Source organism: Cnephaeus nilssonii (genome assembly GCF_951640355.1).
Source record: "Cnephaeus nilssonii genome assembly, chromosome: 14".
Classification (NCBI taxonomy): Eukaryota; Metazoa; Chordata; class Mammalia; order Chiroptera; family Vespertilionidae; genus Cnephaeus; species Cnephaeus nilssonii.
Genome location: NC_137085.1, coordinates 29,862,004 through 29,889,025, shown reverse-complemented (window position 1 = coordinate 29,889,025; position 27,022 = coordinate 29,862,004). Strand labels below are relative to the sequence as shown.

The 27,022-nt window shown below is 46.5% G+C and overlaps 1 protein-coding gene across 7 annotated transcripts in view; it reads right to left on the bottom strand.

Moving 5' to 3' along the window:
* Positions 1–19,733, bottom strand: part of FAM219A (family with sequence similarity 219 member A) — a 51,831-nt gene extending 32,098 nt beyond the window's left edge. For 5 of the 7 annotated variants that reach the window (XM_079789879.1, XM_079789873.1, XM_079789874.1 and 2 more), the window contains exon 1: positions 19,361–19,733. Coding sequence is in view for 6 of the 7 variants with exons in the window: in XM_079789873.1 (XP_079645999.1) it covers positions 19,361–19,420 (60 nt within the window). In the remaining variant the exon portion in view is untranslated. The remainder of the gene's footprint in view (positions 1–19,360) is intronic. The other 2 variants (XM_079789875.1, XM_079789878.1) reach the window with 1 other exon arrangement.
* Positions 19,734–27,022: the final 7,289 nt, after the last annotated feature.

Sequence of the window (27,022 nt, the reverse complement as noted above, 5' to 3'; positions counted from 1 at the left end):
CCTGCCTCCCAAAGCTACAGGGTTCTACAGACGTGAGAAGGAAGTGAATAGAATTGAGTTAGATGTGGCCAGTCACCACTGGTGGTGCCCAGCAGGAATAAGATTGGCCAGACAAGTGACATACAGGTATTTGGCAGCATTTCCATAGCCAAGTCATCTCGCCAATTTGTTGGTGTGCATACCTGATTGAAAAATATGGGAATTATGAGGCAAAAGCTATCCCCTGGGTAGGCATGATACAGTAGAAAGAGCATGATTTTTGATCATTTGTTTCCTAAAATGGAAAAAATGATTAGAGAAAACATAATATTGGTTTGTCATAAATTCAAACACTTTGAGATAAACAAATTCAAATACAAAAAATAACATGAAAGTTCTCCTGTAAGTCAGAATGATGACCAGTTTATTATATCTTCTCAGACTTTTAAAATGTATATTTATATACACAAATTTAAGCATAGATGAATCAGAAATATATGTGAAAACGATAACTTTCATGTTACATGCATTTTACCACAAAAAACAAATATATATCTTGAACACCTTTTCTATATCTATATTAGATTTTACCTCCTCCTTATAAAAGGCTTCCTATATGGCCCTGGCCAGTGTGGCTCAGTTAGTTTGGAGCGTCGTCCCATACACCGAAAGGTGGTGGGTTCGATTCCTGACCAGGGCACATACCCAGCTTGCAGGTTCGATCCCTGGTTGGACATGTATGGGAGGCAATTGATTAATGTTTCTCTCTCTCTCTAAAATCAATAAACATATCCTCAGATGAGGACTTTTAAAAAAAGCCTTCCTATTTAATCAGTCTCCACTGATGGAGATTTATATTATTTGCTTTTCCCCCTCTCACAATCATAATGTTGCAACTATTATAATGTTATAACACTGTAGCATATTTATTTATAACTATTATGTCTAGTTTAAAAAGTTTTTATACACTTGTCTGGCAATTTCTTCAGATCAATAAATTCCTAGAAGTGGAATCATTGAGGGGATCAATGGGCATGCACACATTCTGTTTCTGGTTTTCTTTCCAGAGAGGATGTGGCAATGTACAGGGTGCCCCCCAAAAATGTATACACACTTTAACAGCTGATAGTTCAATTTTGAAAATGAAATGTATTTTAATAAATACTGCCTTTATAATTATTCAAAGTGTATATATACATTTTTGGGGGGACACTCTATATTTCTCACAAATTGGGAGGGGGAGGGGTTATTCAAATTTTGAAGTCAGAAAGACCTGGATTAGTTCTAAAGGCCAGCTGGTTGTCTGACCTTTGGCAGTTTACCTTTGTTAATGTCTCTTGCCTTTCCATGGGTGTAACATTATCTACTTTGCAGGGCTAGTATTAGAATTAAATGAAATAATATATGTAGAATGCTTTGCAGTATGCCTGACACAACAAAATGGTAGCTGCTTTTTGTTTTATATTGCTCTCTCCTCATTTACATTGTTTCCATCCAGTCTAAAGTATTCATCAGGCCCAAATTCTCTAGCCACCAAAAAGAGCTTTTCTAATCAACAGCAAGAGATATTGCCCTTATTGAGTCTGAGTTCCCCAGGAAAGCACTGAAGCCAATTTCCAGAGCTCTATCTTTAGTGACTAAATCACAGAGACAAACTCTCCCACTCTCAATGATCTTTCTTAGGATCTTAATCAGGCCATTCTTACTCTCCAGTACACTGCTGATCAGGCCATTTCAACAGTGAAATGTTCTGGTCTTTAAAACAGGACATTTCATTAAGCCCTGAAGGCAACAAAGGGACCATGGAAAACAGATGGGAGGCAGACCCTGAGACACATGCACCCTGGGACATTGGGGAGTCCCGGTTAAATTCCCTTCCCTGTGTCTTTCCACAGTCCCTCCTAAAACCAGGAGGGCTGAAACTAGATCATGGCTTCTTGGAGCTTTAAATTCCAAAAAGTATTGATTTAGGGATGAAATTAACCAAGGTTGTGACAGAAGGCTCCCAGGAACAACTCTCCAAACTGCCAAAAGGGGGCAGTGTAGTGTTATGGTTAAGAACATGAGTCTAGGCTCCACACACCTGGACTTGAAACTGGGCTTTGCTGCTTACTAGCTGCATGACCTTGGATGTCACTTGCCTTCTCTGTTGATTAAGGGTATGCTCTCTTCATATTGTTGAAAGGATTAAATTAATGTGTGTCTGGTGGCAGATACACAGTAAGTGCTTATAAACAGCAGGACACGCATCTGTAGGGTGTATGGTTGAATATGGTAGATATGACATAGAGTTACCAAGTAAAGGAGATAAAAGATTGAATTTATTCAGCTAATTCATTCACTCATTTAATAGATGTCTAGTGAATGTTTACTATGCATAGGGCACCTTATAAGGCACAGGAGACATAATAGGAAGTAAAAATAGATATGGTCTCTGCCTTCATGAAACTTGGCCTTCAGAAGTATCCATGTGCCGAAACCGGTTTGGCTCAGTGGATAGAGCGTCGGCCTGCGGACTGAGGGGTCCCAGGTTCGATTCCGGTCGAAGGCATGTACCTTGGTTGAGGGCACATCCCCAGTAGGAGGTGTGCAGGAGGCAGCTGATCGATGTTTCTCTCTCATCAATGTTTCTAACTCTCTATCCCTCTTCCTTCCTCTCTGTATAAAATCAATAAAATATATTTAAAAAAAAAGAAGTATCCATGTGAGTAGAATAATCATACAAGCATATGTAAAATGATAAATATGAAAGTGCAATAGGAATAAGGCTACTGACAAAGTCTAGAGTTTAAGGGAATCCTTCTGTGATGAAATTCTAGCTAAGCTAAGATCTGAAAGATGGGTAGGAGTCAACTGAAAAAAGGGTAGAGAAAGCATTCCAGGCAGAAGGAACAACATGTGCAAAGGCCCTAAAGCAGAAGGGAACCTGGAATATCAGAGAAGTGGAGGAGAAGCAAGTAAATTGGATGCAGTGATGGGGGTTAATGTGATATGAACTGAGTTGGAGAGGCAGGCAGGCAGGAGCTGGACCACATAAGGCCTTGCAGGCCATGTTAAGGATTAGAATCTTTAGAACAAGAGCAAGGGGGCAGCTGTTGAAATGTAAAGAGATGCACTGGGCATCCCTGCTACTTGGCAGTACGTTGCTCTGATATCTCCTTTCTTTCTTCTTAAAAAAAAAATAAATATTGGAGAAACCAAGATGGCGGCATAAGGTAAACACCTAACTGTTGCCTACCACAACAATTTTGAAACTACAACTGGAAAACAGAGCGCACACCGTTCAGAACCACCGGAAAGCTGGCAGAGTGGAAAACCTACAACTAGAGAAAAAAAGAGAGGGGGACGCTGAGCCTCAGGAGCTGTGGAGGTGCAGAGATCCGTGAGCGCGGAAAGGGCGGGCGGCTGAATACGCAGCTGGCTTGCTCGCAGCACGCGGAGAGGGAGGGCAGCAGACACTGCGTGGCTAGCTTTCTCGTTTGGGAGAAAAACAAAACCTCCCAACTGCACTGAAATCCAGCTGCGGTCGGGGAGACACTGGTCTGTTTGGCAGCGGACGAGGCTCGAAAGCTGCCTTCTCTCAGAGGCGCGCAGCCATTAATTCGGGCACAGAGAAACCTGCCCTCTTAGGGCGGCGCGGACGGAAAATCAAGTTTGTCTGCGCCATTCTGAGACTCCGCCCCATCCAAGCTGAGCATAGCCCTCCCAGTGACTGGATTTCTCGTTCGGGAGAAAAACAAAACCTCCAGTCTGCACTGAAATCCAGCCCCAGCTGGGGAGAAACTGGTCTGTTAGGCAGCGGGAGAGGCTCGAAAGCTGCCTTCTCTCAGAGGCGAGCAGCCATTAATTCGGGCACGGAGAAACCGCCCCTCTTAGGGCGGAGCAGACGGGAAACCAAAGCTTGTCTGCGCCACCCTGAGACTCCGCCCCATCCAAGCTGAGCACAGAAGCTCTCCCAGCGGAGACACTGCTGATCCTCACAGCCAACTGGCTTGGAGATCAATTCCCGCCAGTGATACCAACAATCCCAACCACTCTGAACTCCAGTTTCTGGGGACATGCGGGGGACCCAGACGCCTACGGGACTCTCGGCCATCGGTCAGAGAGTGAGAGTGGCTTTTCTGTCGGTGTGGACCACACCAGATTTCAACCACTCTCATAAGGGACACATTCAAGAGGCAGACTCAGTGAGCACCAAAGCCCTACTGTGTCTCCAGCACAGCAATTCTTCCGTTATAGACACAGCAGGCCCTCACAACCAATTGGACCGGAGGTCAATTCCTCCCAGTGTACCAACAGCAATCAGGGCTTTTAACTACACCAAGACTTTCCACTCAGCCCACAAAGGGGAGTACCAAGAGCGACCACCTAGGGTGATAGGGGAAGCTGAGCTACCGGCCCCTATAGGTCACCGACCACACAAAGCCACTCCATCAACACAGGGAGGCAGCCAAAATGTGGAGACATTGCAGTATGTCACAAGTAGGAGAGATAGATGAAAGCAAACTAATGGACGACACAGTGTTCAGAACCATATTTATAAGGTTACTCAAGAATCTTCTAAAAACCGCTGAGAAACTTGAAGAGACCTTCAAGGACCTTAATGAGAATACCAAAAAAATGGAAAAGGACCAGTCAGAAATTATGCATACACTGTCTGAAATAAAGAATATACAGAGTAGACCACCGCACCCGAAGAGTCAAACCAAAGATCTGGAATATGAGGAAGAAAAAAACACCCAACCAGAGAGGCGGAAAGAAAGAAGAATCCAAAAGTGTGAGGATAGCATAAGGAGCCTCCGGGATGGCTTTAAGCGTACCAATATCCGAATTTTTGGGGTGCCGGAAGAGAGAGAGCAAGATACTGAAAACTTATTTGAAGAAATAATGACAGAAAACTTCCCCCACCTGGTGAAAGAAATAGACATACAAGTTCAGGAAGCGCACAGAACCCCAAACAAGAGGAATCCAAAGAGGACCACACCAAGACACATCATAATTAAAATGCCAAGGGCAAAAGACAGAGAGAGAATCTTACAAGCAGCAAGAGAAAAACAGTTAGTTACCTACAAGGGAGCACCCATACGACTGTCAGCTGATTTCTCAACAGAAACTATGCAGGCCAGACGGGAATGGCAAGAAATATTCAAAGTGATGAATAGCAAGAACCTACAACCAAGACTACTCTACCCAGCAAAGTTATCATTCAGAATTGAAGAGCAGATAAAGAGCTTCACAGATAAGAAAAAGCTAAAGGAGTTCATCACCACCAAACCAGTATTATATGAAATGCTGAAAGGTATTCTTTAAAAAGAGGAAAAAGAAGAAAAAAGTAAAGATAAAAATTATGAACAACAAATATCTATCAACAAGTGATTCTAAAAATCAAGTGAATTCAAAATCTGAGGAACAGAATAAACTGGTGAACATAATAGAATCCGAGGCATAGAATGGGAGTGGATTGATAATTCTCAGGGGGAAAGGGGTGTCTGTGTGGGGGGTATGGGAAGAGACTGGACAAAAATCATACACCTATGGATAAGGACAACGGGGGGGGGGGGAGGGAACCAGGTGATGGGGAGATCTGGGGGGAAAAAAGGAGAAACAATTGTAATAATCTGAACAATAAAGATTTATTTAAATTAAAAAAATATATATATATATATAATTGATTTTTTACAGAGAGGAAGGGGGAGGAATAGAGAGTTAGAAACATCGATGAGAAACATCGATCAGCTGCCTCCTGCACACCTCCTACTGGGGATGTGCCCGCAACCAAGGTACATGCCCTTGACCGGAACCTGGGACCTTTCAGTCCGCAGGCTGACGCTCTATCCACTGAGCCAAACCGGTTAGGCTCTGATATCTCCTTTCATGGGAAGGAATGGGAGAGGGTTTCACACAATTTCTGCTGTGGCCATCCAAGAGAGGGGAACAAAGAAGTAATTTACAACAGGTCTCTTCCCAAAACAGAATGAGTCCCTCGGCATCCTCATTACCCAAAGAAGAATTAGATATGTGGAGGGATGCAAGTGGGGCATCCAGGGCTGTGAGGCTCTGATCAGAAACCCTATACTGGGTGATGGGCTGTCACTATAAAACCCCTAATGTTTTTTAGGTGCAGCACTAGTCCCTAGTCAGCCTCCACATCTCAGACTTCCTGCCCCTTCAGATGCTTCAGTGCATTGGACATAATAACTAAGGGGACTAACAGCTATTCGCCTGGGGTGATAGAGGTGCAACACTTTTGTGGGCAGACACAGAGCCTGGGGGGGAGGGAGGGCTTCAGGTTTGCAGGAAGCAGCACTCAGCCTCTGTGTGCCTTCCTGGTGAGCTGGTTCACAGTGCCCTTGGTGCATGCACTGTTTGTTCGGGGGCATGTGCACACACAGAAGGGCATAGTTTCCACATTCTCTCCTATGTGAAGAGAGAAACTAGGAGTGGAGATCCTGGGCAGCACAGGAATGCTAACGTACCAGAAGGTGGCAGCTGTTTCCTAGTCCTCCTAGGTTTTTGAAGTTGGCTGGAAGGAGAAAAGGACCTAAGAGTGCTAGAGTTGCCCACCCCACCCCTCCTCCAACCGCTCCCAGACCACAGCCCCGCTAAACAGGAAACCGGGCTTGGCTACCTGCCAGGGCTCCTGCTGGGGCAGAAAGTTCAGGAAACAAGTGAGAAAGACCCTCTTCAGCATAGAAGAAAGCTGCTCAGAAATCCCTGGGAAGGTAAAATAAACCCAGGCCCTATTGCACTTTCTCCCACAAGAGAAAAATCTCTACTCTTTCCCAGGAGAGCTGCCACTACTCCCCAGTATGGTCATGTACGGCTCTAGCAGAATTCACAGAGCAGAACCAAGAGCTTCATGGAGGACATAATGCTGTCTCAGTGACAAATGACGCCAAGTAAGGACACCCTCTCCTCCTCAGAAACACAGGTCTGCAGTGAAGCGGGGTGGGTACATGTGGCCTGAAGACTTCCTAGGGCCATCTTGGGTTGATAAGGAAGGAAATGATGGTATAGGATAAAAGAAGTGATAGAAAAAGGAGACCCAAGGAGAAAGTGCTAGAGATATATGTGATACCTTGAGGGATGAAGGCAGAGAATTGACAGGGGCTCTTTGTTGTCTAAATGTGAAGGGAACTCCTGATGAAATAATGGATTGAGGCAATGACTATCCCTCGCTGCTAAAACATTAGAAAAGACTGAAGGGGAATCTTTGTGATGAAGAGATCAGGCTAACTACACCACTAATCAATCTGAACAACACAAAAAGTAGGACAACCGTATGTCCTGTGCCTCCTGATGTGATGCAATAGGAAGTACACAGGACACACTCAGAAGTATTCTTCACACAAAAATTAAATTTGAATCTAATCAAACCCTGAGATCTAATTAGCAGTTTGCATAAATACAGTACACAGAGAACTACAGATGAAGTAATTATTCACAGTAATCCAGTGGGTGGGGTATAGGTGAAACAAGATTAGTCCTGGGCTGATAATTGTCTAAGTTGGGTGATGAGTACTAGGGGGTTCACTTCATCTTTTCTTTACTTTGTATACATTAGAATTTTCCATGACAAAATGTTTCAAAATTTTGAAGAAGGTCTGAGACTGGAAATGGCCTCCTTCTCTAGCCTACTATTCCGTGGGGAGAGTAGTAGCCATAGTAGCAATGTGGACTTTTTCAAAAGTTTTTTGAGCCATGGGAGTTGGCCTTTGGGAGCAGTAACAGCAGAAGGACATATTCCACTGGCATCAGGAGTGGGGTGCTTCAGGAAGACTCCACTCCAACAGGACTCTGAAACAGCCATGGCAGGAAGGGGCAGGGACAAGGCCTCCTCCAATCCAGACCCACTCAATGGAACCCCCTCTGGGAATCAATGGAAACACCAAGCACTTCCATCTCTAGCCCAGCCTCATCATGGGGCTATCAATTAGGCTAAGGACTCTTCTCATTTGGTAATGAGAAGAATAAACCATCTTCTTACCCTCTCCCCATAAAAGCTCCATTGGGAAACACTGACAAAAATTGGAAATGGGGCAGGGGGGGGGGGGGAGGGCAATCGGGGGAAAAAGGAGGCATATATAAAACTTTAGACAATAAAAACAAACAAATAGAAATGGAAATCACTATCCCCTTAAACAGGATCAATTCTTGTAGATCAGAAATGATACAGCAATTTACAGTTCATTTTCACTTACATGATCTTATTTATTTTATAAATAGCCTGAAAGAGGTTAGGAGCCTGGACAAAGGTCAGAACAAAAGTGGTAGACCTAGAATGTACTAGCCAACTTCCTACAACCACAGAACACAGCCCCTTCCTGCCCTGAGGCCCATGCCCCTCATTAGTTCACCCTGATCTCCACACCCCTTCACGGATACTCAAATGAATTCCTCTCATGGGAGTTCCCAGAGATTGCCTCACTCCTGTAGTTCAGCTCCTGACTAAATGAAGGATCTGAAACATGAGATTCCATCAGGAAGTTTTTAAGGAGGCTGATTGGTGGCCAAACCTTAGTTCCTGACTGGTTCCCTTTGGTGCCAATACTAAGTTCCACAGTGGATATCTTGACATGTTTATATTACACATACATAATAAGCCATGTTTATTGCTAGAATGTTGTTCCTAGCTCCTACTTTAGAAGGAGTGTGGCTCTTTGCAGGAGCTCAGTTTAAAAACTGCTACCACAGTATGGAGTTTCCTCAAAAAACTAAAAATGGAACTCCCATTTGACCCAGTGATCCCACTTCTAGGAATATATTCCAAGAATTTAGAAACACGAATCAGAAAGGATATATGCACCCCCATGTTCATAGCAGCACAATTCACCATAGCTAAGATCTGGAAACAGCCTAAGTGCCCATCAGTAGATGAGTGGATTAAAAAACTATGGTACATCTACACAATGGAATATTATGCTGTGGTAAAGAAGAAGGAGTTCTTACCATTTGCAACAACATGGATGGAATTGGAGAGCATTATGCTACGCAAAATTAGCCAGGCAGAGAAACATAAATATCACATGATCTCACTCATTTGTGGAATATAATGAACAATATAAGCTGATGAACAAAAATAGATCCAGAGACAGAGAAACATCAATCAGAACGTCAAACCTCAGGGAAGGTGGGGGTTGGTAGGGGTAAGGGGGAGAGATCAACAGAGGGACTGTGTGCATGCATATGAGCCTATCAATGGACACAGACAACAGGGGGGTGGGGCATGAGTGAGGGGTGGTGGTTAATGGGGGAATAGGGACACATATGTAAAAAATAAAAATTAAAAAAAAAAGAAAAACTGCTACCACAGGGAACAGGAAGCAATGAAGTTCAGAGGTAAAAGCATATTCACACTCCCATCAATGGCTCTGGTTCCTCCCTGTGTAGCCATAAGTAATAAAAAGTCTAGCCATCTTTCCTTTCTTAACTCCAGTCCTTTGTAAGCATTTGAAAACCATAAAATGCTTTCCCTGAGACTGTTTTATTAAATAGATTGAACAGCCTCAGTTTTCCCAACTGTTCTCACATGATATGATCCCCCACACACATGATACGGTTTTGATTCCTTTTGTCATACCAGTCACTTCCTCTCTTGAATGATGACATCAGCATAGAGTGCAGGACTTCAGATAACGCTGACTAGTGTAAAGTAGGACTATCACCTCCTAGGACCTAACTTCATACTTCTATTGATGCAGCCTAACAGCACATTAACTTTACTGGAGCCTATGTCATATAGTAAACTTATGCGAGTTTTCTGTCCATATAAACACATCTCTCTTTGAAGGTCTACTGTAGGCTGCCCAACCACATAGCTTTACCTAGATTCTTATTTAAATTCCATTGCTGAATTCAGCCAGCTACTGTTCTGAGAATAAGAGCCAAAACACACACATGTGGCAGAATTTCTAATAAGTATGAATTCATCATCTCACTATCCCCAGTGGACCCTTACCTGTATTAGCAGCCAGACTAATCCAAGATGTCCTTCCAGGTTCTTGCCTATTTCAGATGTGCCCTAAGTTCACTATAACAATAGTTATTAAATATGATCATAAACCTCAACCGACAATAGAAGAAGTACAATACCATTATTATGGAGAATGGCAGCCCTACAGTAATTTGGGCTGATCAATGGAGAGGTCTGTGTCTAGTTCCAGCAGTGAGAAACTCAAAAGTACCCACTAGAGCAGCCAGGGTGACTGGGGATTTGGAAACCCATCTCCCGGAAAATGGCAGAGGAAAAAAATAGGGCCTGTTTAAGCCTGGGGGTGGGGGTGGGGGTGGAGGTGGGGGGAAAGAGTGCTAAGGCTGTATAGCCCATGGCTGGGCCTTTCCTCTCCAGTAACTGCTGGCTTAAGGGTCTCCTCTAGTAGCCTATTCCTTTTTCTTGCCACTTTGGTCAGGGCTTATATTTTCACCTTAAATTTGGCTAACCACTTATGTGATATTTATGAGATTTCTTCCTGAATCTGTCTCTCTCCCCCTCTTATCTGCTCTGCAGGGTCCACTGGATAAAGTGTACAGTATAAAGCAGAGTCAAGGATACTCTCTCTTACCTGGCCTATCTATTTATGAAAGACTAACGGCCTGGTGCATGAAATTTGTGCACTAGCGGCCTGGTGCATGAAATTTGTGCACTCTGCATCCTCTTGCAGTCTGGGAGCCCTTGGGGGATGTCTGACTGACGGCTTAGGCCCGCTCAAGTGGGCCTAAGCAGTCAGTCAGACATCCTTAGCGCTGCTGCGGAGGCAAGAGAGGCTCCTGCCACCACCACTGCACTTACCAGCCGTGAGCCCAGCTCTGGCTGAGTGGTGCTCCCCTATGAGAGTGCACTGACCACCAGGGGGAAATTCCTGCATTGAGCGTCTGCCCCGTGGTGGTCAGTGTGCATTATAGGGACAGGTCATTCCACCGTTTGGTCGATTTGCATATTAGCCTTTTATTATATAGGATTATTAACTTTGTATCAAGTCAATATTTCAAAAACCCATGCTGAATGTCAGAGCAGGAAAGATCATTTTTCTCCATTCCTTTCTTAAAGAGCTACATCATGAGTCCAGCCCCTCAGTGAAGCCGAGCTAGCTAACATCTCCTAAAGTCTTTCTTTACTGTGCTCTTTGCCTAGGATAACTATGATGATTCAGGGCTGCCAGGATGGCAAGCAGAGTACTAGAAGTGATGTTTCCCCTGCCGAAGACCATGAAGACATGGAAGAACAACCATGTCATTCTTCCTCACTGAAACAGGACTCTGCCTCAGAATCCACCTTAATACATGCTCCAGGCAGCCACTACTGGTCAATGGGCATTGGCATAAGGAATGAAATCCGCTTATCACCTATGCTTTTTATAGCCCATGAAGTAGGCCACGTTTTACATATGTAAAATGATTATGCAGGAATGCCTCTTGGACTGCTGTGATCAGCGGGGACATTTAACAGTACTGCAGAGGAAGTACTGAGAAACCCTAATCAGGGAATCCATTTTTCAGTTTAAATCCCAACTGAGATGGATTCTTCCTGATGAGAGCTTTGGACTATAATCTTTATATTCTCTCCTCCTTAGCAGAACACAAAAGGGCAGAGCATACCCCATAGGTAAAAAGGAGAAACAGAACTGAGGCATGCAGCAGCCACTCTAGAACTCAAAGTAAAGTACTAAATGGGTAAAGTATACAGTATATGAATAATATCTCAATGAAGCTGTCAAAAAAAGTTAATGGTGAAAATGCTGCCACATCAACAATTAGTAGAGGAACTTGAAGGGAAATAAACCCCCTTAAAAAGAATATCTTGAGAAAAACTAGGCACTTAGTATTGGCTTCTGCACCTGACCAAAGTTCACTAAAATCTTCCTACTGATGGCAATAGTTCAGACCCTGATGCAAAGCAGCAATATCACATTAGAGACTAGCATGGGAAAAATGGTGTGGGTTATAAAAGAGGCTCAAAAGAATTTAAAAGAATATAATTCCAGACTGAATCAGAAGAAACACTAATTTCTAAGACAGAGTTTCCCAAAAACACATTGAAACACATTGATTCTGTAAGATATTAATAGAAATAACATGAAAAAAGTTTCCATGGTTACATAATCTTGGGAAACATTGGGTTAAATGAAGCTGGAAAGGTTTCTTTACTGCAGAACTTCTCAGAGCCTTTAAAATGCTAGTAAACATTGTGATGGGATAGTGTAGTGTTCCCCAAAGGAATTTGTCTACAGATTCTTTTTTTTCTCCCATAAAGTATCTCAAAGGACCAATATTCCTAAAGATATAATACAGGCAATACTGGTCTAAGCCATGCTTGGCTGAGATCTTCACCAATTCCTTTATAAAGCTAAAACTGGAAATTAATATGGGAACTATAAATAATTTATAGCTTGTACATAATTATGTTTAAGTTAACTACATAGTAAAATATATATGGTTCCCATTGCACAGTTTGGGTACAGTTAATGCAATAAATCTTAAAGTGCCCCTTCAGGTATTGTTCTAAATAGATAGATGGGGCGGACTCTGGTTATGACAGCCAAGAGTCTGGTGATGAAAACAGGCAAAATCAGGCCAGGAACCACAGTAGCTGGACTCATTCTGCCTGGATGTGGCCTCTTGTCAAAGTTACACTTCTCAGGGCTAGAATAGTCATTCAGAGAACACCCTTTATGGCCATTATTGCCCTCTTATTTGTGCACGCACTCTCATACATCATCATCATCATCATCATCATCACAGAAACTTGACCCTCAAGAAGTACAACTAGTCCTGGCCAGTTTATTCAGTGGTTAGAGCATCGGCCAGTGCACCAAAAGGTGGCTGCTTCAATTCCTGATCAAAGGCAACCAATTGATGTGTCTCCTCACATCAATGTTTCTCTCTCTCCCTCAGCCCCACCTCCCTTCTCTATCTGAAAGCAATGGAAAATATCGGCAGGTGAGGACGAGAGAGAGAGAGAGAGAGAGAGAGAGAGAGAGAGAGAGAGAGAGAGTGGTACAACCATCTTATCCTCAATTTGATATCTTTGAATAACAACAACAAATGCAAGTACATATTTGCTTGAACTGGCTTCTAAGAATGTAAAGGGGGAACTCCTACATATCCCCATCTACCCTTCCCCCAAGCCAGACTCTCTAGGCCTCCTTCCTCCACTACTTCACTACTCCAGAGTCCCTCCCTAGTTCACTAGGCTGCCCCACAGTGAGGCCTTTGGTCAAGTTCCAGCTTCTGAATTCCAGAGCAGAGTCAGATCAGAGCTGGTTCCAGCTCCGCCTGCTTCCTTCCTTCCTTTCTCGCGCCCTGATGGCCAGATTCCCACCAGAGTCTCCTTAGGAAACAATGCCTTGAGAGCCTGCTGAGCCCGAGAAGCTGAGTTTCCCGTGTTCCCTTTCCAGACACAAGGCTCCATTTGCCCTTTCAAGGAGGGGAGAGAGTCCCTGGGGCTAATCAGGTTCAACTGAAGAAAGCTCTGATTTACATTTCTGTTCACTCTGGGCTATAGTCAGGGAGGCAGCGGCCAGCTCTGGGATGGAAATGACTCAGCCTGACTCCCAGCTACCATGGAAGTGCCTGACTACAGAGGCTACACTTGGGGCCTTTAAATAGCCAAGTCACCTCTGAGCAATCTATCCCAGAAGTCTGCTCCCTTGGCACACCTTGCCTGAAGACAGCGGCTTGGGCACTACTTCTATCCCAAATGAAGCTTTCCAGGCTGGTCTTAGAGAAAGGAGGTATGTGTCCTTTTCCATTCTGACTCTTGCAGGTGAAGCAGTAATTCATACATTCATTCTAGAAGAAATCAGTAAAAGGGCCCAGCTCAGCCAATCAGTCAGAAAACCGTAGATTTGACCAGAATGATGGTAAAAGGCTACAACATAAAACATTCTCTTAGCCAAGAAATGATTTTATTTTTCTTTACCAAAGTGCTGCCAGAAAAACAAACCAAAACCAAAACAAAACAAAACACCATGGCTCCTTGCTGTCACCAATTCACTTGCATTCATCACAGGGGAAAAGTATTCATTGGCAGGCATTTCTCTGTATCCTTTTTGAAGCTGTGGGACCGGTCTCACTCTGCTCCTTGGCTTTCTAGGACTCTGAGTCCCCCATAACCCCAAGAATGCAGCTCCAACCACAGAGCAGAGGAAAACAGCAACCTTCTCCCATGTAAGCAGTCCCTGAAGCCAAGAGATACACAAACCTCTGAGTTTTCTGGAGGTGGTGATGGTGCCTCTTGGCATCCAGATATCATGCCAGAAACCTGGGATGCATCCTTCACTACCAAACTCTCCATCCCACCTTCAAATAGGTACTACATCCTGCCTATTCCACTTAATTAATATCTGTATACTAGAGGCCCGGAGCATGGATTTGTGCACCGGTGGGGTCCCTTGGCCTGGCCTGCGGGGATCGGGCGAAACCAGCTCTCCGACATCCCCCGAGGAGTCCCAGATTGTGAGAGGGCGGTTCTCGGGTGATGCACCCTGGAATTGGGCTCCCTCCTCTCTGGTTCTGGGTGCATCACCCGAGAAATGCAGCTGCCAAGTCACTGCAGCTCTGTAGCTCCTGCGTTGAGCGTCTGCTCCCTGGTGGTCATTGTGCATCATAGCGTCTGGTCGGACAGTTGGACAGTCGCTTAGGCTTTTGTATATATAGATGTGTCCTTTCCTCTTTTTTAGCTCTAGGCTGAAATAATTTCTTCCTGGATTATTATTGTACCCACCTTCATATTCGTTTTCTGACCTCCAATCTTACCTTGTCTAATCTCTTATCCACTACTGAAGTTTAGTCCTAAACTCAAATTTGATGATGTTATTCCCTTAAGAAAAACCCTTCAATCATTTAAATGCACCTTTTTGTTTTTTCCTCCATGTCCTTTGCCTGGAACTCTTGACCTCGTCTCATCCGCCAACCTTCTACACCTCTTCTAAGTCAGTTCAGCAATGACTCCTCTGTGAAGCCTTCTCTGACCACTTAATGGAAGCCCTTCCTGTTTTCCTTTGGCCCTGGTGGACCTGGCTCTTCCTTTTGCAGTGCTCATTACTCTGTTGTACCTCAGTCCATCTTGATTTTGCATATCCCTGGAGCAAAATTCTATGTTATGGAGCCCAGCACAACATCTAGCAGGCAGAAGGTAGGTTCTTAGTATTTGTTGATTGAGGTGATGAGTAAAGTAGTAAGGGATGAGGTAGAGGCCTAAGTAAACCTGATCCTCACTTTGCAATACAGGAAGAGAGAAAAGGGCCTCATTCCAGAACCTGAGAAATACTACTAGGTCATAAGCCATATGGACCCATTAGAAGAGTCCACCCTTAAACTGAAAAGTCATCTGACCACCAGGAGGCAGTTTAAGGCTCCCCGAGCACATAATACATGTAGGTTAATTTTCCATAGTGGCTCTCGCCACTTTTCAGGAGCTGTTGTGGTCCATTCACTGAATTAATGTCCTGACCATCCCCACCCCTGAGTGTCAGGAGGCAGGAGGAGTCTGAAACTATTTTAAGACTCAGCTGGTCACAGGGTCAGAACTTTAGCATTTTTCATCTTCTCCCAAGGGAGGTGTCACCCTTTCTCAGGAGCACTCTCCACTGATCTCCATGCTTTCCTGGCATGTACCTAAAACCTTCCTACAGCCTTTGAGCCCATCCTTCTGGCCAACCACTGGAGAGATCTCATTGTCTTAGTCCTTAAAGTACCTGGAACTGAGCATATGCTCATGAATCAAACAAAAGAGTTAACAGACAACCTAGGTTTCAGGGAGCCCAGGCTAGCATTTCGGTCAAGTGTACAGAGACCCTGTCTGGTGCCATGTGCCATTTTTCGGTCTCTGAAAGCACAGGAGGCAGGGTTTTGCCCAACACAATTAAGTGCTTAAAAGCTCCATTTGTGTGTTTTGTTTTCCACAAATCTCTTCCTCTCCAATTGTAGCCAAGTAGAAGACAGACTGTGAGACTGCACCAACCTGCCCAGCAGACAGACAATAGAGCCACAAACAATAGCCAAATTCAACCCAATTGCTCAACAGAGAGCCTTGGACAGATGGGTGTGTCCCCAGATCAGTGAGTTATGTGGCTCGGACACAGAACTGACATACAAGATGTGCCTATTCCTGGCAGTTTCTTTGGGAAAATCTGTGCTCAAAAACACGAAGGATTATCTAGGAGAGAGCAGGAGTGGAGCCCAGGGACTACGTCTCCAAGAGGAGCTCTCATTCCTTTCTTAAGGAGACAGGAAGAGACCCTGGGGAGCTCTCAGAGATAAGCCCAGGCCTGGTTCAGCTGCTGAGATGCCGCCAGGCCAATTAAATAATTGGTGTGATGGGGAAAAGAGGGAGGCCACGCCCTCAGGCCAACTCCCACCCCAGAGGAAGGCTCCTTGCAGCTGCAACATGAACAGGGCAGGGATCTCTTCTTCCCACTAAACTGAGAACTAATGCTTAAATTAGCACCTTGGAAACACCCAGATCTGCTGGCTGTGCCTTCTCTTCCAGCTCATGCCACTCCTCTAGGCCTCCTTTTTAAGCTCAAGTTTCTCTTTCAAGTAAATGATAAAAAAAATAAACTCTCCCCGCAGAGGTTTATTTGATGATCGAGCCTATACGACAGGCCTATACTATACAAGTACAGCTTAGTCTAGAAAGAGGGAATGATCCTGACACCAGCATTGCCTTATTTCCTTTAGGGTTTAAGGAGACAGCCCCCATTCTGCCCTCAGAGAGGCTCACCCTGAGGGAGTAAGCAAGAACAATAAACTTCTGTTGAACTGTGAGCTTCAGGAGGGCAGGGCCATATTTGCATCTTGTTGTTAACCACTGTGTTCCTAACACCTAGTGTAGTATTTAGAACAGAGCAGATGCTCAATAAATATAAGGGGGATGAATTTTCAGAATCAGTAATATCAAGTCCCTATGAGATTCTTTGGAAGAGAGAGTGAGGAGCTCTTGTTTAAACTTTAAAGAGATCGTTTGTCTTCATTTAGTAAATGGGAAAACTAAGTCCGAAGAAGAGGAGAGACTTCCTAGATAGAGGTCTCAATAAATAATGGCAAGAAATAAAATTGGTCACAGCTGAGTTCAAGCCTGGGACCCTAGTTTTTATGGTCCACCCAAATACTCCTAACAAGCCATTTTGCCTTTCTCTTCTATGGTATACCATCTTGATTCCTTATACCCTGAAATGAAGGTTCTTGGGGAAACGCCACACAAAGTCTTGTTGGTCTCAACAACATACAGAGCATTTAAGGAGTTTTGGGAGTCCTTTGGGCTTCAACATGGGAACAACGATCAAGTAACAGAAATCTGCAGGTCAATGTCTATGGCCCTCAAATGGGGGATGGCTGTATTGCTACTTCCATAAGGTTCTCACTCAACTGCAACAAAGCAGCCCCTAGCAGAGAAGGACTCCTTTAGGCTTCAAGAAAAAAGGTCTGAAGGCAATTAGTTTTTCTGATAAATGTCTCCTTGCACTTCTACTCCAGAGCCGCAGCTTGGGAGTCTTCCAGAACCACTACTCACTCAAACCATCATTAAAAACTTTAGGCAATGATGGAGGCACCAAGGACTACTGAGAGAGCCTAGTGATTCAATTCCTTCCCCCCTTTCCCTGGACAGTTACTGCCTCCCTTTTCAGGAACCCCACATGGGAGGCAAGAACCAACTCATTGCACTCTTCTGACTCACTTGGACATCCTCCTCCTCCTCCTTCATCCACCCTCCCTTTGGGTTCTTGATTAGATGCTTAGGTAATCTAGTTTGACAAACCAGGTTGGCTGGAAAAATAATCCAGAAAGGAAAGTCCTCTTAACCCAGCCCAAAGTTCTTCAGTATTATGGGATAAACTTGTCACCAAGTTTTTCTGACCCCCTATATAATCCAATGATGGCATCAGGCTAGCATCTCTCTCCCCAGTTTAATATGGTACACTTCTGTGCAGCTTCTCTTTTGGCTTCTGGAACTCTAAGTAGTCACAAAAGGGGGAAAATGACTTTTATCTCCTGCCAGGTAGCCTCTAATGATTCTCTCTACCATCTCCCAAAAAGTGTGGCTTAGACTAGGTCATGGATTCCTACCAAGGTCTGTCTTGGCTGCTGTAATGGGCAGGTTGCTCAGGAAGCCACAAAGCACATCTGTAAGCCAGGGGCCTAGAGGCCCGGGGGTAGAACCTGTTCCTCACCTCCTGGCCTAACACAGAGGGAAGAGCCTTAGGGAGCCCAATATCTGCAAGTCTTGGAGAGCTCTGCTAGGTTCCAGCAGAACTCAGAGAATAGGGCACCCAACCTTTAGGTGTCTGGCCTGCCCTGACTCCTTCCAGCTCCCCCTAAGGCTTCAGGGGGAAAGGAGAAGGAAAAGCGAACTGAGAACAGAGCCAGGGCGCTCCCTGGATCCCCGCTCTCTTTCTCTCTCTCTCTCTAGGCCTCTCTTCCACTAGGCGGCGGGCAAGCCAGTCAGGTGCTCCCCCTCTCCCCCCCGCCGCGGTGGGCAGCGGGCTCGGTCTGCCCTAGGCCTGGCCGCGGTGCGCCCGCGTTGCCCTCCCCCTTCCATCCCCTCTGCGCCGGCAGCGATGACATCATTCCTCCCAGACTCCGGGACCGCGGACAGGCGGGCGGATCGGCGCCCAGCAAGGGCTCCAAACACGGAGGCCTAGGATGATGGGGGCTCTTCCAAACGGCCCCAGCGCAGCCCAGTCCCCTCCTCGCCTGTCGGTTCGGGAGCCCCTCTCATCCGCGCCTCAGATTCTCCATCTCTCGTCTCTGCGCGCTCTCCTTCCCGGCTGCCGTGCCGCCGGCTTAGACTACCTGCGCTCTCCTCCAGAAAAGGGAATTCCCGGGTCCTGCACCGACCTCGGCCCCTACGGATCCCTGCCCCCCGCGTTCCCATCCATATCCAGCAAACTGGCGGGCCGGCCCCTCCTCCGCTACAAGCCTATTCCCAGTACCACTCAGCCGACTGCTCTCCAGTCCCCTCCCCCGCTCTGAACATCACAGGCCTCCAGGGCTAAACGCCTTCCCATCGCTCATGCCAGCCTACCGGGCCTGCCGCCCACGGCGCTCCATGACAGTTCCCTTTCTTTCCCAGCTACGGGCCTCCGTTGGTGTGCACCATTGTGTCCCTCTCGGTTCCACCCGACAGAGCTCCCCGTAGCTGTAGCTCCCTCGGCCTGCCTCCTCAGACTGTGCCCCCCGCCCTTACAGGCTCCTTTGCGGTCACCTCGCGGATTCTCCCACGGTTTTCAGGTCCTGCAGGTCACCCTCCCCAGCGATGTGTTTTCGTGGCTCTCTTTGCCCCATAGAAGGCGCTCCCTTAGTTCCCGAGGCCTGATTCCCTTCCTCCTCCTCAGGCGGCGCCCCCTCCCGGCCCTGGCCTGCCCGCCGCCCGCCCCCTCACCAGCGGCTGCATCTCCGAGTGCGCGGTGGGCACCTGGAACCGGTCGATCTCCTCCATCATGGTGCCGGCGAGCGAGCGAACCCAGGCCGGGCGCGGCCAGGGACGCCAACGGGACCGCGCGGGGCGGCAGCCCCAGGAGCCGGTTGGGTGGTGCAGACTAGGCCGCCCTGGACGAGTAGGGCGGGCGGGCGGCCGAGCAGATCGACGGGTGGGAGCGGGGCGGGAGTTTCGCTGGCGGGTTGAGGCCCGCGTGGCTCCGTGGGCTTGCCTAGCACTACCGCGGCTGTGGCGGGGCAGAGCCGCGGGTCTGGCCTCGCCTCCTCCTCCGCCACCGCCTCCTGTCAACAGCTCAGCCACTGCGGTGACTCGGCAACTCCACTTCCGGGTCCGGGCACCGCCTGAATGTGCATTATTCATGAGGGGGCGGTATCTGGGCGCCCCAGCCCCTCCCACATGCAGGGGTTACTAAAGCGCGCGGCCGCGGGTCCTGTCATTCTGAGGGGGCGGGACTTAGTGGAGCTGAGCTTCCTCGCAAGCCCGGCCCCTCCACCCCCTGAAGCCGTTAGGGGGCGTCAGAAGCGCCTGCGTCCTGGCTGCCGGTTGGTTGCTAGGTAACCGCGTCAGGGAGGAGCCGATTACCTCCGGCAAAGGTGGGGAGACCCACAACGACGGCTGTCCCCCCCAAAGAACCCCTGGGACCGGGAATTGAAGTGAAAGTGAATCCGGATTTCCCGTGCGTGGTCGAGGGGACGGACAAGCTTCCTGTCTTCAGGGAAGGGAGCGTTTTGTAGACGCTCCAAGTGTTCAGGTGCTACCTGCTTCTTTGAAGATGCCCTACAAACCGCAGCAACGTAAGCCGGTAACACTCCAACTTGCCCTCTAGAGAACTCTGACCTTCGCCGCCAGTGACTACTGATCATACCTCTCCTACTGGTCCCTCAAATTCCTTTCCCTGTTGACCCCTAACCTTCTCTCTCCTTGTGACCCCTGGCCTGTGTCCCCACAGGATCTCTGACCCTTTCCTGTTCTCTCCTACTAATCCTAGCCTTCTCTCCCACGCTGCCACTGATCCACTGTTTCCTACATTTCACTTGTCCTCCCTCACCATTCCATTACCTCACTCGACTCCACTGACCCATCCTGACCAGCCCATCCTCCTTAACTCCCCACCCCCACTCCCACTACTAGGTCAACATGTACAACTATTGCCCTCACATTCGTGTCCCAAAGAAATTACTTTTCCAGCACTTTGCTGTGTGAACCAGTGCTGGGCTGTGTGTGGACACAGACCTTTGGGAGCCCACAAAGGGAGTCCAAGAGAACTGTACAGGAGACACAGGACAGATTATGCACCAGAGTTTGGTTTAGATATTCTGTGCTGGGAGACTTGTGAAGAGAGACAGGTCAGGTAAAGAGGAAGAGGAAAGAGACCTCTTTCCCATCCCTGCCCCCATTCACACATTGCACACCCCAAACATTTCCCCCCAACTATTTCTGGAGCCTCATATGACTCTCTTCCTTGTGAGCCCCTGGTCCATCCAGCTGTGTGAACTTTGTGTTCTTGTTGCCTGATGTCATCCCTTCTCACAGGAAACCCAAGAGTCACCCCCCTTACCCACTCAGCACAGAGAGCTTTCCTCCCCAGCATCACCTAGAAGGTGAGGTAAGGCCTAGCTTCTCGAGGAGCCCTCTGTGGTGAAGGTACTCGATCTTTCAAGAATCACCTTTCCCGCCTGGCCAGCATAGCTCAGTGGTTGAGCGTCGAACTATGAACCAGGAGGTCACTGTTCCATTCCCGGTCAGGCCATATGCCTGGGTTGTGGGTTTGATCCCCAGTGTGGGGTGCAGCCAATCTATGATTCTCTCTCATCATTGATGTTTCTATCTCTCGCTCCATCTCCCTTCCTCTCTGAAATCAATAAAATGTATTTTTAAAAATCACTTTTCCTAAACCTTTTATGAATTAACACCCTGATACTAATATGCAGTTTCTGGCTCTGTGAGGCAGGACTTCTACGTATTTATTCTAAACTAGAGGCCCGGTGCACGAAATTTGTGCATGACGGGGGGAGGGGTGTGTGTGTGTGTCCCTCAGCCCAGCCTATACCCTCTCCAATTTGGGACCCCTAGAGGGATGTCCAACTGCCCGTTTAGGCCCAATCCTGGTAGGATTGGGCCTAAACGTAAACAGGCAGTTGGACATCCCTCTCACAATCCAGTACTGCTGGCTCCCAACTGCTTGCCTGCCTGCCTTCCTGATTGCCCCTAACCACTTCTGCCTGCCAGCCTGATCACCCCTTAACCACTTCCCTGCCAGCCTGATTGATGCCTAACTGCTCCCTTGCCAGCCTGATTGCCCCTAACTGCCCTCCCCTGCAGGCCTGGTCACCCCTAACTGCCCTCCCCTGCAGGCCTGGTCCCCCCAACTCTCCCCTGGAGGCCTGGGTCCCCCCCAACTGCCCTTCCCTGCAGGCCTGGTCATCCCCAACTTCCCTCCTCTGCTAGCCTGGTCACCCCTAACTGCCCTACCCTGCAGGCTTGATCACCCCTAACTGCCCTCCCTTGCAGGCCTGGTCTCTCCCAACTGCCCTCCCCTGCTGGCCATCTTGTGGTGGCCATCTTGTGTCCACATGGGGGCAGCCATCTTTGACCACATGGGGGCAGCCATCTTGTGTGTTGAAGTGATGGTCAATTTGCATATTACTCTTTTATTAGATAGGATTAGATAGGATAAAGGCCTGGTGCATGGGTGGGGCCAGCTGGTTTGCCCTGAAGGGTGTCCCGGATCAGGGTGGGGGTTCCCTTGGGGCATCTGGTGGCCTGGATGAGGGACCTGTGGTGGTTTGCAGGCCAGCCATGCCCCCTGGCGACCCAAGCGGAAGCCCTGGTATCTGGGATTTATTTATCTTCTATAATTGAAACTTTGTAGCCTTGAGTGGAGGAGGCCAAGGCCGGCCAGGGATGTGAAAGTTTGGCTTCCGCCAAAACCGGTTTGGCTCAGTGGATAGAGCGTCGGTCTGCGGACTGAAAGGTCCCAGATTCGATTCTGGTCAAGGGCATGTACATTGGTTGCGGGCACATCCCCAGTAGGGGGTGTGCAGGAGGCAGCTGGTTGATGTTTCTCTCTCATCGATGTTTCTAGCTCTCTATCCTTCTCCCTTCCTCTCTGTAAAAAATCAATAAAATATATTAAAAAAAAAAAAGAAAGTTTGGCTTCCTCCATCGCCGGGGCAACTCAAGCCTCCTGCTCTCTCCAGCTCCTTGGCTGCTGCCATTTTTGTTGGGATTTATTTATCTTCTATAATTGAAACTTTGTAACCTTGAGTGGAGGCCTAGGCCTGCCAGGGTGTGTGGAAAGCTTGGCTTCCTCCATTGCCAGGAAACCTGCTCGCTCCATGGCCGCAGCCATCTTAGTTGGGTTAATTTGCATACCCACTCCTGATTGGCTTATGGGCATGGCTTGTTGGTGTAGTGGAGTGATGGTTAATTTGCATATTACTCTTTTATTAGGTAGGATTTCCCTCACTCATGCCTAGTATTTTGAGGTTTGGAGAGAAAATATTTGTCCATACTGTATTTTGGTCTGGCCTCCTCCATATTAGTCTTTGTTCCTTGCATCTTTTACCTGGGCTTGCATAGCAGGTGGACTCATATTTCTTAGATCTCTGCAACCATGAGGAGGCTGGTTTTCCCATATGGCTATGCCCTCGTCTTATGTTGGGGTTGAACTTTTTTTAAAAAAATGTATTTTTATTGATTTCAGAGAAGAAGGGAGAGGGGGAGAGAGATAGAAACATCAATGATGATAGAAAATCGTTGATTGGCTGCATCCTGCTTGCCTCCTACTGGGGATCAAGCCTGCAACCTGGGCATGTGCCCCTGATTGGGATTGAAACCGGGACCCTTCAGTCCACAGGCCAATGCTCTATCCACTGAGCCAAACTGGTTAGGGCTGAACTTTTGTTTCTAAGCTCATATATGTACTGTGTTTGGGCCTACTTACTGTTTTTTAATTTATTTATTATTGACAGTATTATAGATATCCTCCATTATTCCCCTCTTCCTCCCTCCACCCAGCCCTCACCCTACCCCAGGCCTTCCCCACACTATTGTCTGGGCCCAGTTTGTTTTAAGTTCAGCATTACTGAGGTCTGGTTTACATACAATAAAATGGACCATTTTAGTTGTCCATGTTGACAAGGTTTGACAAATTTGTACATTTGTGAACCACCACTACAATAAAGATATAGGACACTTCCTCTACCCAGATAAGTTCCCCCGTGCCTCATCGCAGTCAGTTCTCCTGAACCCCCCACCCCAGATAACCACTGATCTGCTTTCTGTCACTACAGGTTAGATTTGTCTTTTCTAGCACTTGCGGTTTGAACAAGCTTGGGATGAGTTTTTATAGCCCATTAGGGGAGACATTAGAGGCTAATTACACTGAGAGCAGAGAGAAGTGGCTGCAGACAGGAAGCAGAGAAACCTAGGTTACCTGGCCCTGCAAACACCAATGCTTCCCCCTCCCCCCACCCTCAAGGGTTGTTTTAGTGCAATGTAAATATTGGTGGGTGAGGTGTGAGAAAAGGCTGGGTTGTGCAAGGTTGTATTCCTCACCTTCTTGTTTCAGTAAAGCCCAGTCTGGGTCAGTGATGAGCAAATCAGTCTAATGAGGGGAGACAGAACCCAAGCATACAAATATAAGCGAGTGGGATCCCTGGAGCTGAGGAGGGAGACATGCAGGTTGGAGCAGTAGAAAAGCTTTAGGGAGGAGGCAGCTATGACTTGGATGCCTGCAGTGGAGAGGGAAGATTAGTGTTGGGTTTGTTAGGGGACAGAGAAGTGTTTAGACTACACTGTTCTTGTTGCTCCACTGATCAGAACTTTCAGTAGCTCCCTCTTGCTCTTAGGAAAAAGTCCCAAAAGTCCAGCTTGCTTTGTATGGTCTGCAAGGCCTTGCAAGGTTTAGCCTTCGCTACCTACCCTACTTCAGGTCTCACCATAGCTCTGTGAAAATTCCACAGCCACAGCACACTGAACTGCTCTCACTTTCTGGAAAGTGCCATCCACTCTTTCTCCTCTAGGCCTTTGAAAATGCTGTTTCCTCTGTCTGCCTGCCTGCCTGGTACAATCTTTTCTGTCTGTTACCACCTGCTCCATGCCACTGCGCCCCAAATCTCTCCTTTATCTCCTCTTCATATATCAGGTCTCAGGTTTGCCACCATATTCTCCTACAAGGGATTAAGTACCCTTTCAGGGGGCAGGATCAGGTAATATCCCCCCTAGAATATAAACTCTGTGATGACAAGGATCATGTTTGTCTTGTTCATGTTCATTCTCCTGAACCTAACACAATGCCTGGAATATATTAACTTCTGAAAATGAGTTAATTTGGAAAATTTGGAAACCGTTGTTTGGAAATTTTGCTCTGAGTGTTTGAAGGATAGGAAGGGATGAACCTGGGATGGGGAGACAAGTGGGGAGAGATAATAAGGGAATGTCACAGTAGAAGCATGTTTTTCCAGGTTCATGTTAATATCTGCTTTGACAGGGCTATGGATGGTTAATATTTGAACCACATATACCCATGCCTTAAAAGTTGGGTGTCGGAGATTAAGAGATCAGAAATTCTGATGATAAATAGCCATTCTCCTTTAACAATTATTTGTGGAGTGCTGCTATGTACAAGATACTGTTCTAGGTATTAGTAATAGAGCAACAAACAAAAGAATCAATACCCCCTGCTTTCATGGGTCTTAACTTTTAGGAGGTAAGTTGCCAATAAACAAATAAGTAAAATATAAAGTTTGTCAGATGGTGTGGTAGGTGTCAAGAAGAAAAATAAAACAGGAAAATAGACTAGGAAGTTCAGGGATTCAGAAGATTATGATTTAAATATAGTGGTCAGGGAAGGCCTCATACATGTGACATTGAGAAAGAACTGAAGGAAATTAAAGAGTTAGCTATGTGATATCTGGGGGGAAAGCATCCCAGACAAAGGGCACAGCAAGTGTAAAGAACCTGAGATAGGAGCTTGCTACACATGTTCTGGATCAGCAAGGAAATGGGAGGAGGGAAGTGGCAGGAAATAAGTTCAGAGAAGTGTATCCCTCTACCCCAGAGGGTTAATCAAATAACTCATGGCATATTAAATTGATCATGATAAAGCTCCATGAATAATAATGTGTCATTAAAATGCATGAATGTCAAGCACCATAAACCATGACCAGCTCAAAACATCACTAGTAATACCCCAATAACAAAGTGTCCTTCCTGAAAATTGCGAGAATTCTAACTAGCTGCATGTGTGTATGTATAGGAGGAGCTTTGCAAAGTTGCCAAATAGTGCCTGGCAGCCAGACTTCTTAGTAGAGAACTGAATTAGAGTCTTCTGTGAACTCCAGTTAAAAGCTAATTTTAGTTTATGACTAACAAATTTTAGTACTCCTTTATAACTCAGTTGGTTACCATAAAAAATTTGAAAGTCTAGAATTTTTCATCACTTGCCTGTAAGAGCTAAAGAAAAGACTCACATTTTTGGATCATTTTGTCCCTCCAGAGACCCCTCTGAGACAATACTTGTAGTACTATTGATCTTGATGAGGGCTGACTAGGTAGGGGCGAGTGGCCAAGAATGGGTACAAGGCCAAAAGAGAGTATTAGATAATTCAGAGATTTTGAATCTGGTGACTAGGCCTGGGATCCATAGAAGAGAGGACAGGAGAGGGTGAGCAGAATCTAAGAGAAGTTGATATGTTTCTATATGTCCAAAGTATGATATCCTCACTCTCGTGACTTTCCTCTTTAGTATTATCCTTATACCTCTCTCCTTTGTCAAGTCCTAAAGAGAAACCTTTGCCCCTAAACTTCCTAAATATCTCTTGAATTAAACCAATTTTTTCATACTCATTGACACCCCTCTAGCCCAACCTACAACCATCTCTCACCCAGAGTGCTGTGAAAGCTTTGTAACTGTATGCCCCTCACCCACGCACACCCCTCACAATCTATTCTTTACACTGCATCAACTGATACTTTCAAACCATCAACCTGACTATGTCATCTTCCACTCAGAACCCTTCAGTATCTTCCCATTGCCCTTATGACAAGGACTAACTTTTTAGATAACTCTTCAGGTGCCTATATGGGCCAAGGCCTACTTGGATCTCTAAGCCTTCACTTGTACCACTTTTCCCTATGATCGCTGTACTTCGGTTCTATGTGCTGTTCCCTCTTTCTGAAACACTCTTCATACCTTCCCTTACACAGGTACTCACTCCTAAGATTTCAGCCCACACATCAATCCCTACAACCCACTCCAGTGCCTTCTGCCTTGTTAATGATGATAGGGTTAAGGTTCCTCAATTATATAGTCTAATTGCTCTTGATCCTTTCTTCTATAGCATGTATCACAGTGTATAATTATTCACTTGTTTGTGTAATTATTACTGTATGTGTCTCTTATTATACTGGAGCTCCTTGATAGCAGGGCCTGTGGATGTTTTTGCTCACATCTGTATTCTTAGTTCCTAGCACAGTGGCCATCACATTAACCTCAATGAATGCTTATTGAATGGATGATGGACCGTAGTTGGGGAAGTAGCATAGGGTGCTATGGAAGCATGTGGTAGGAGATCCTAACACTGATTCTGGGGGAATCAG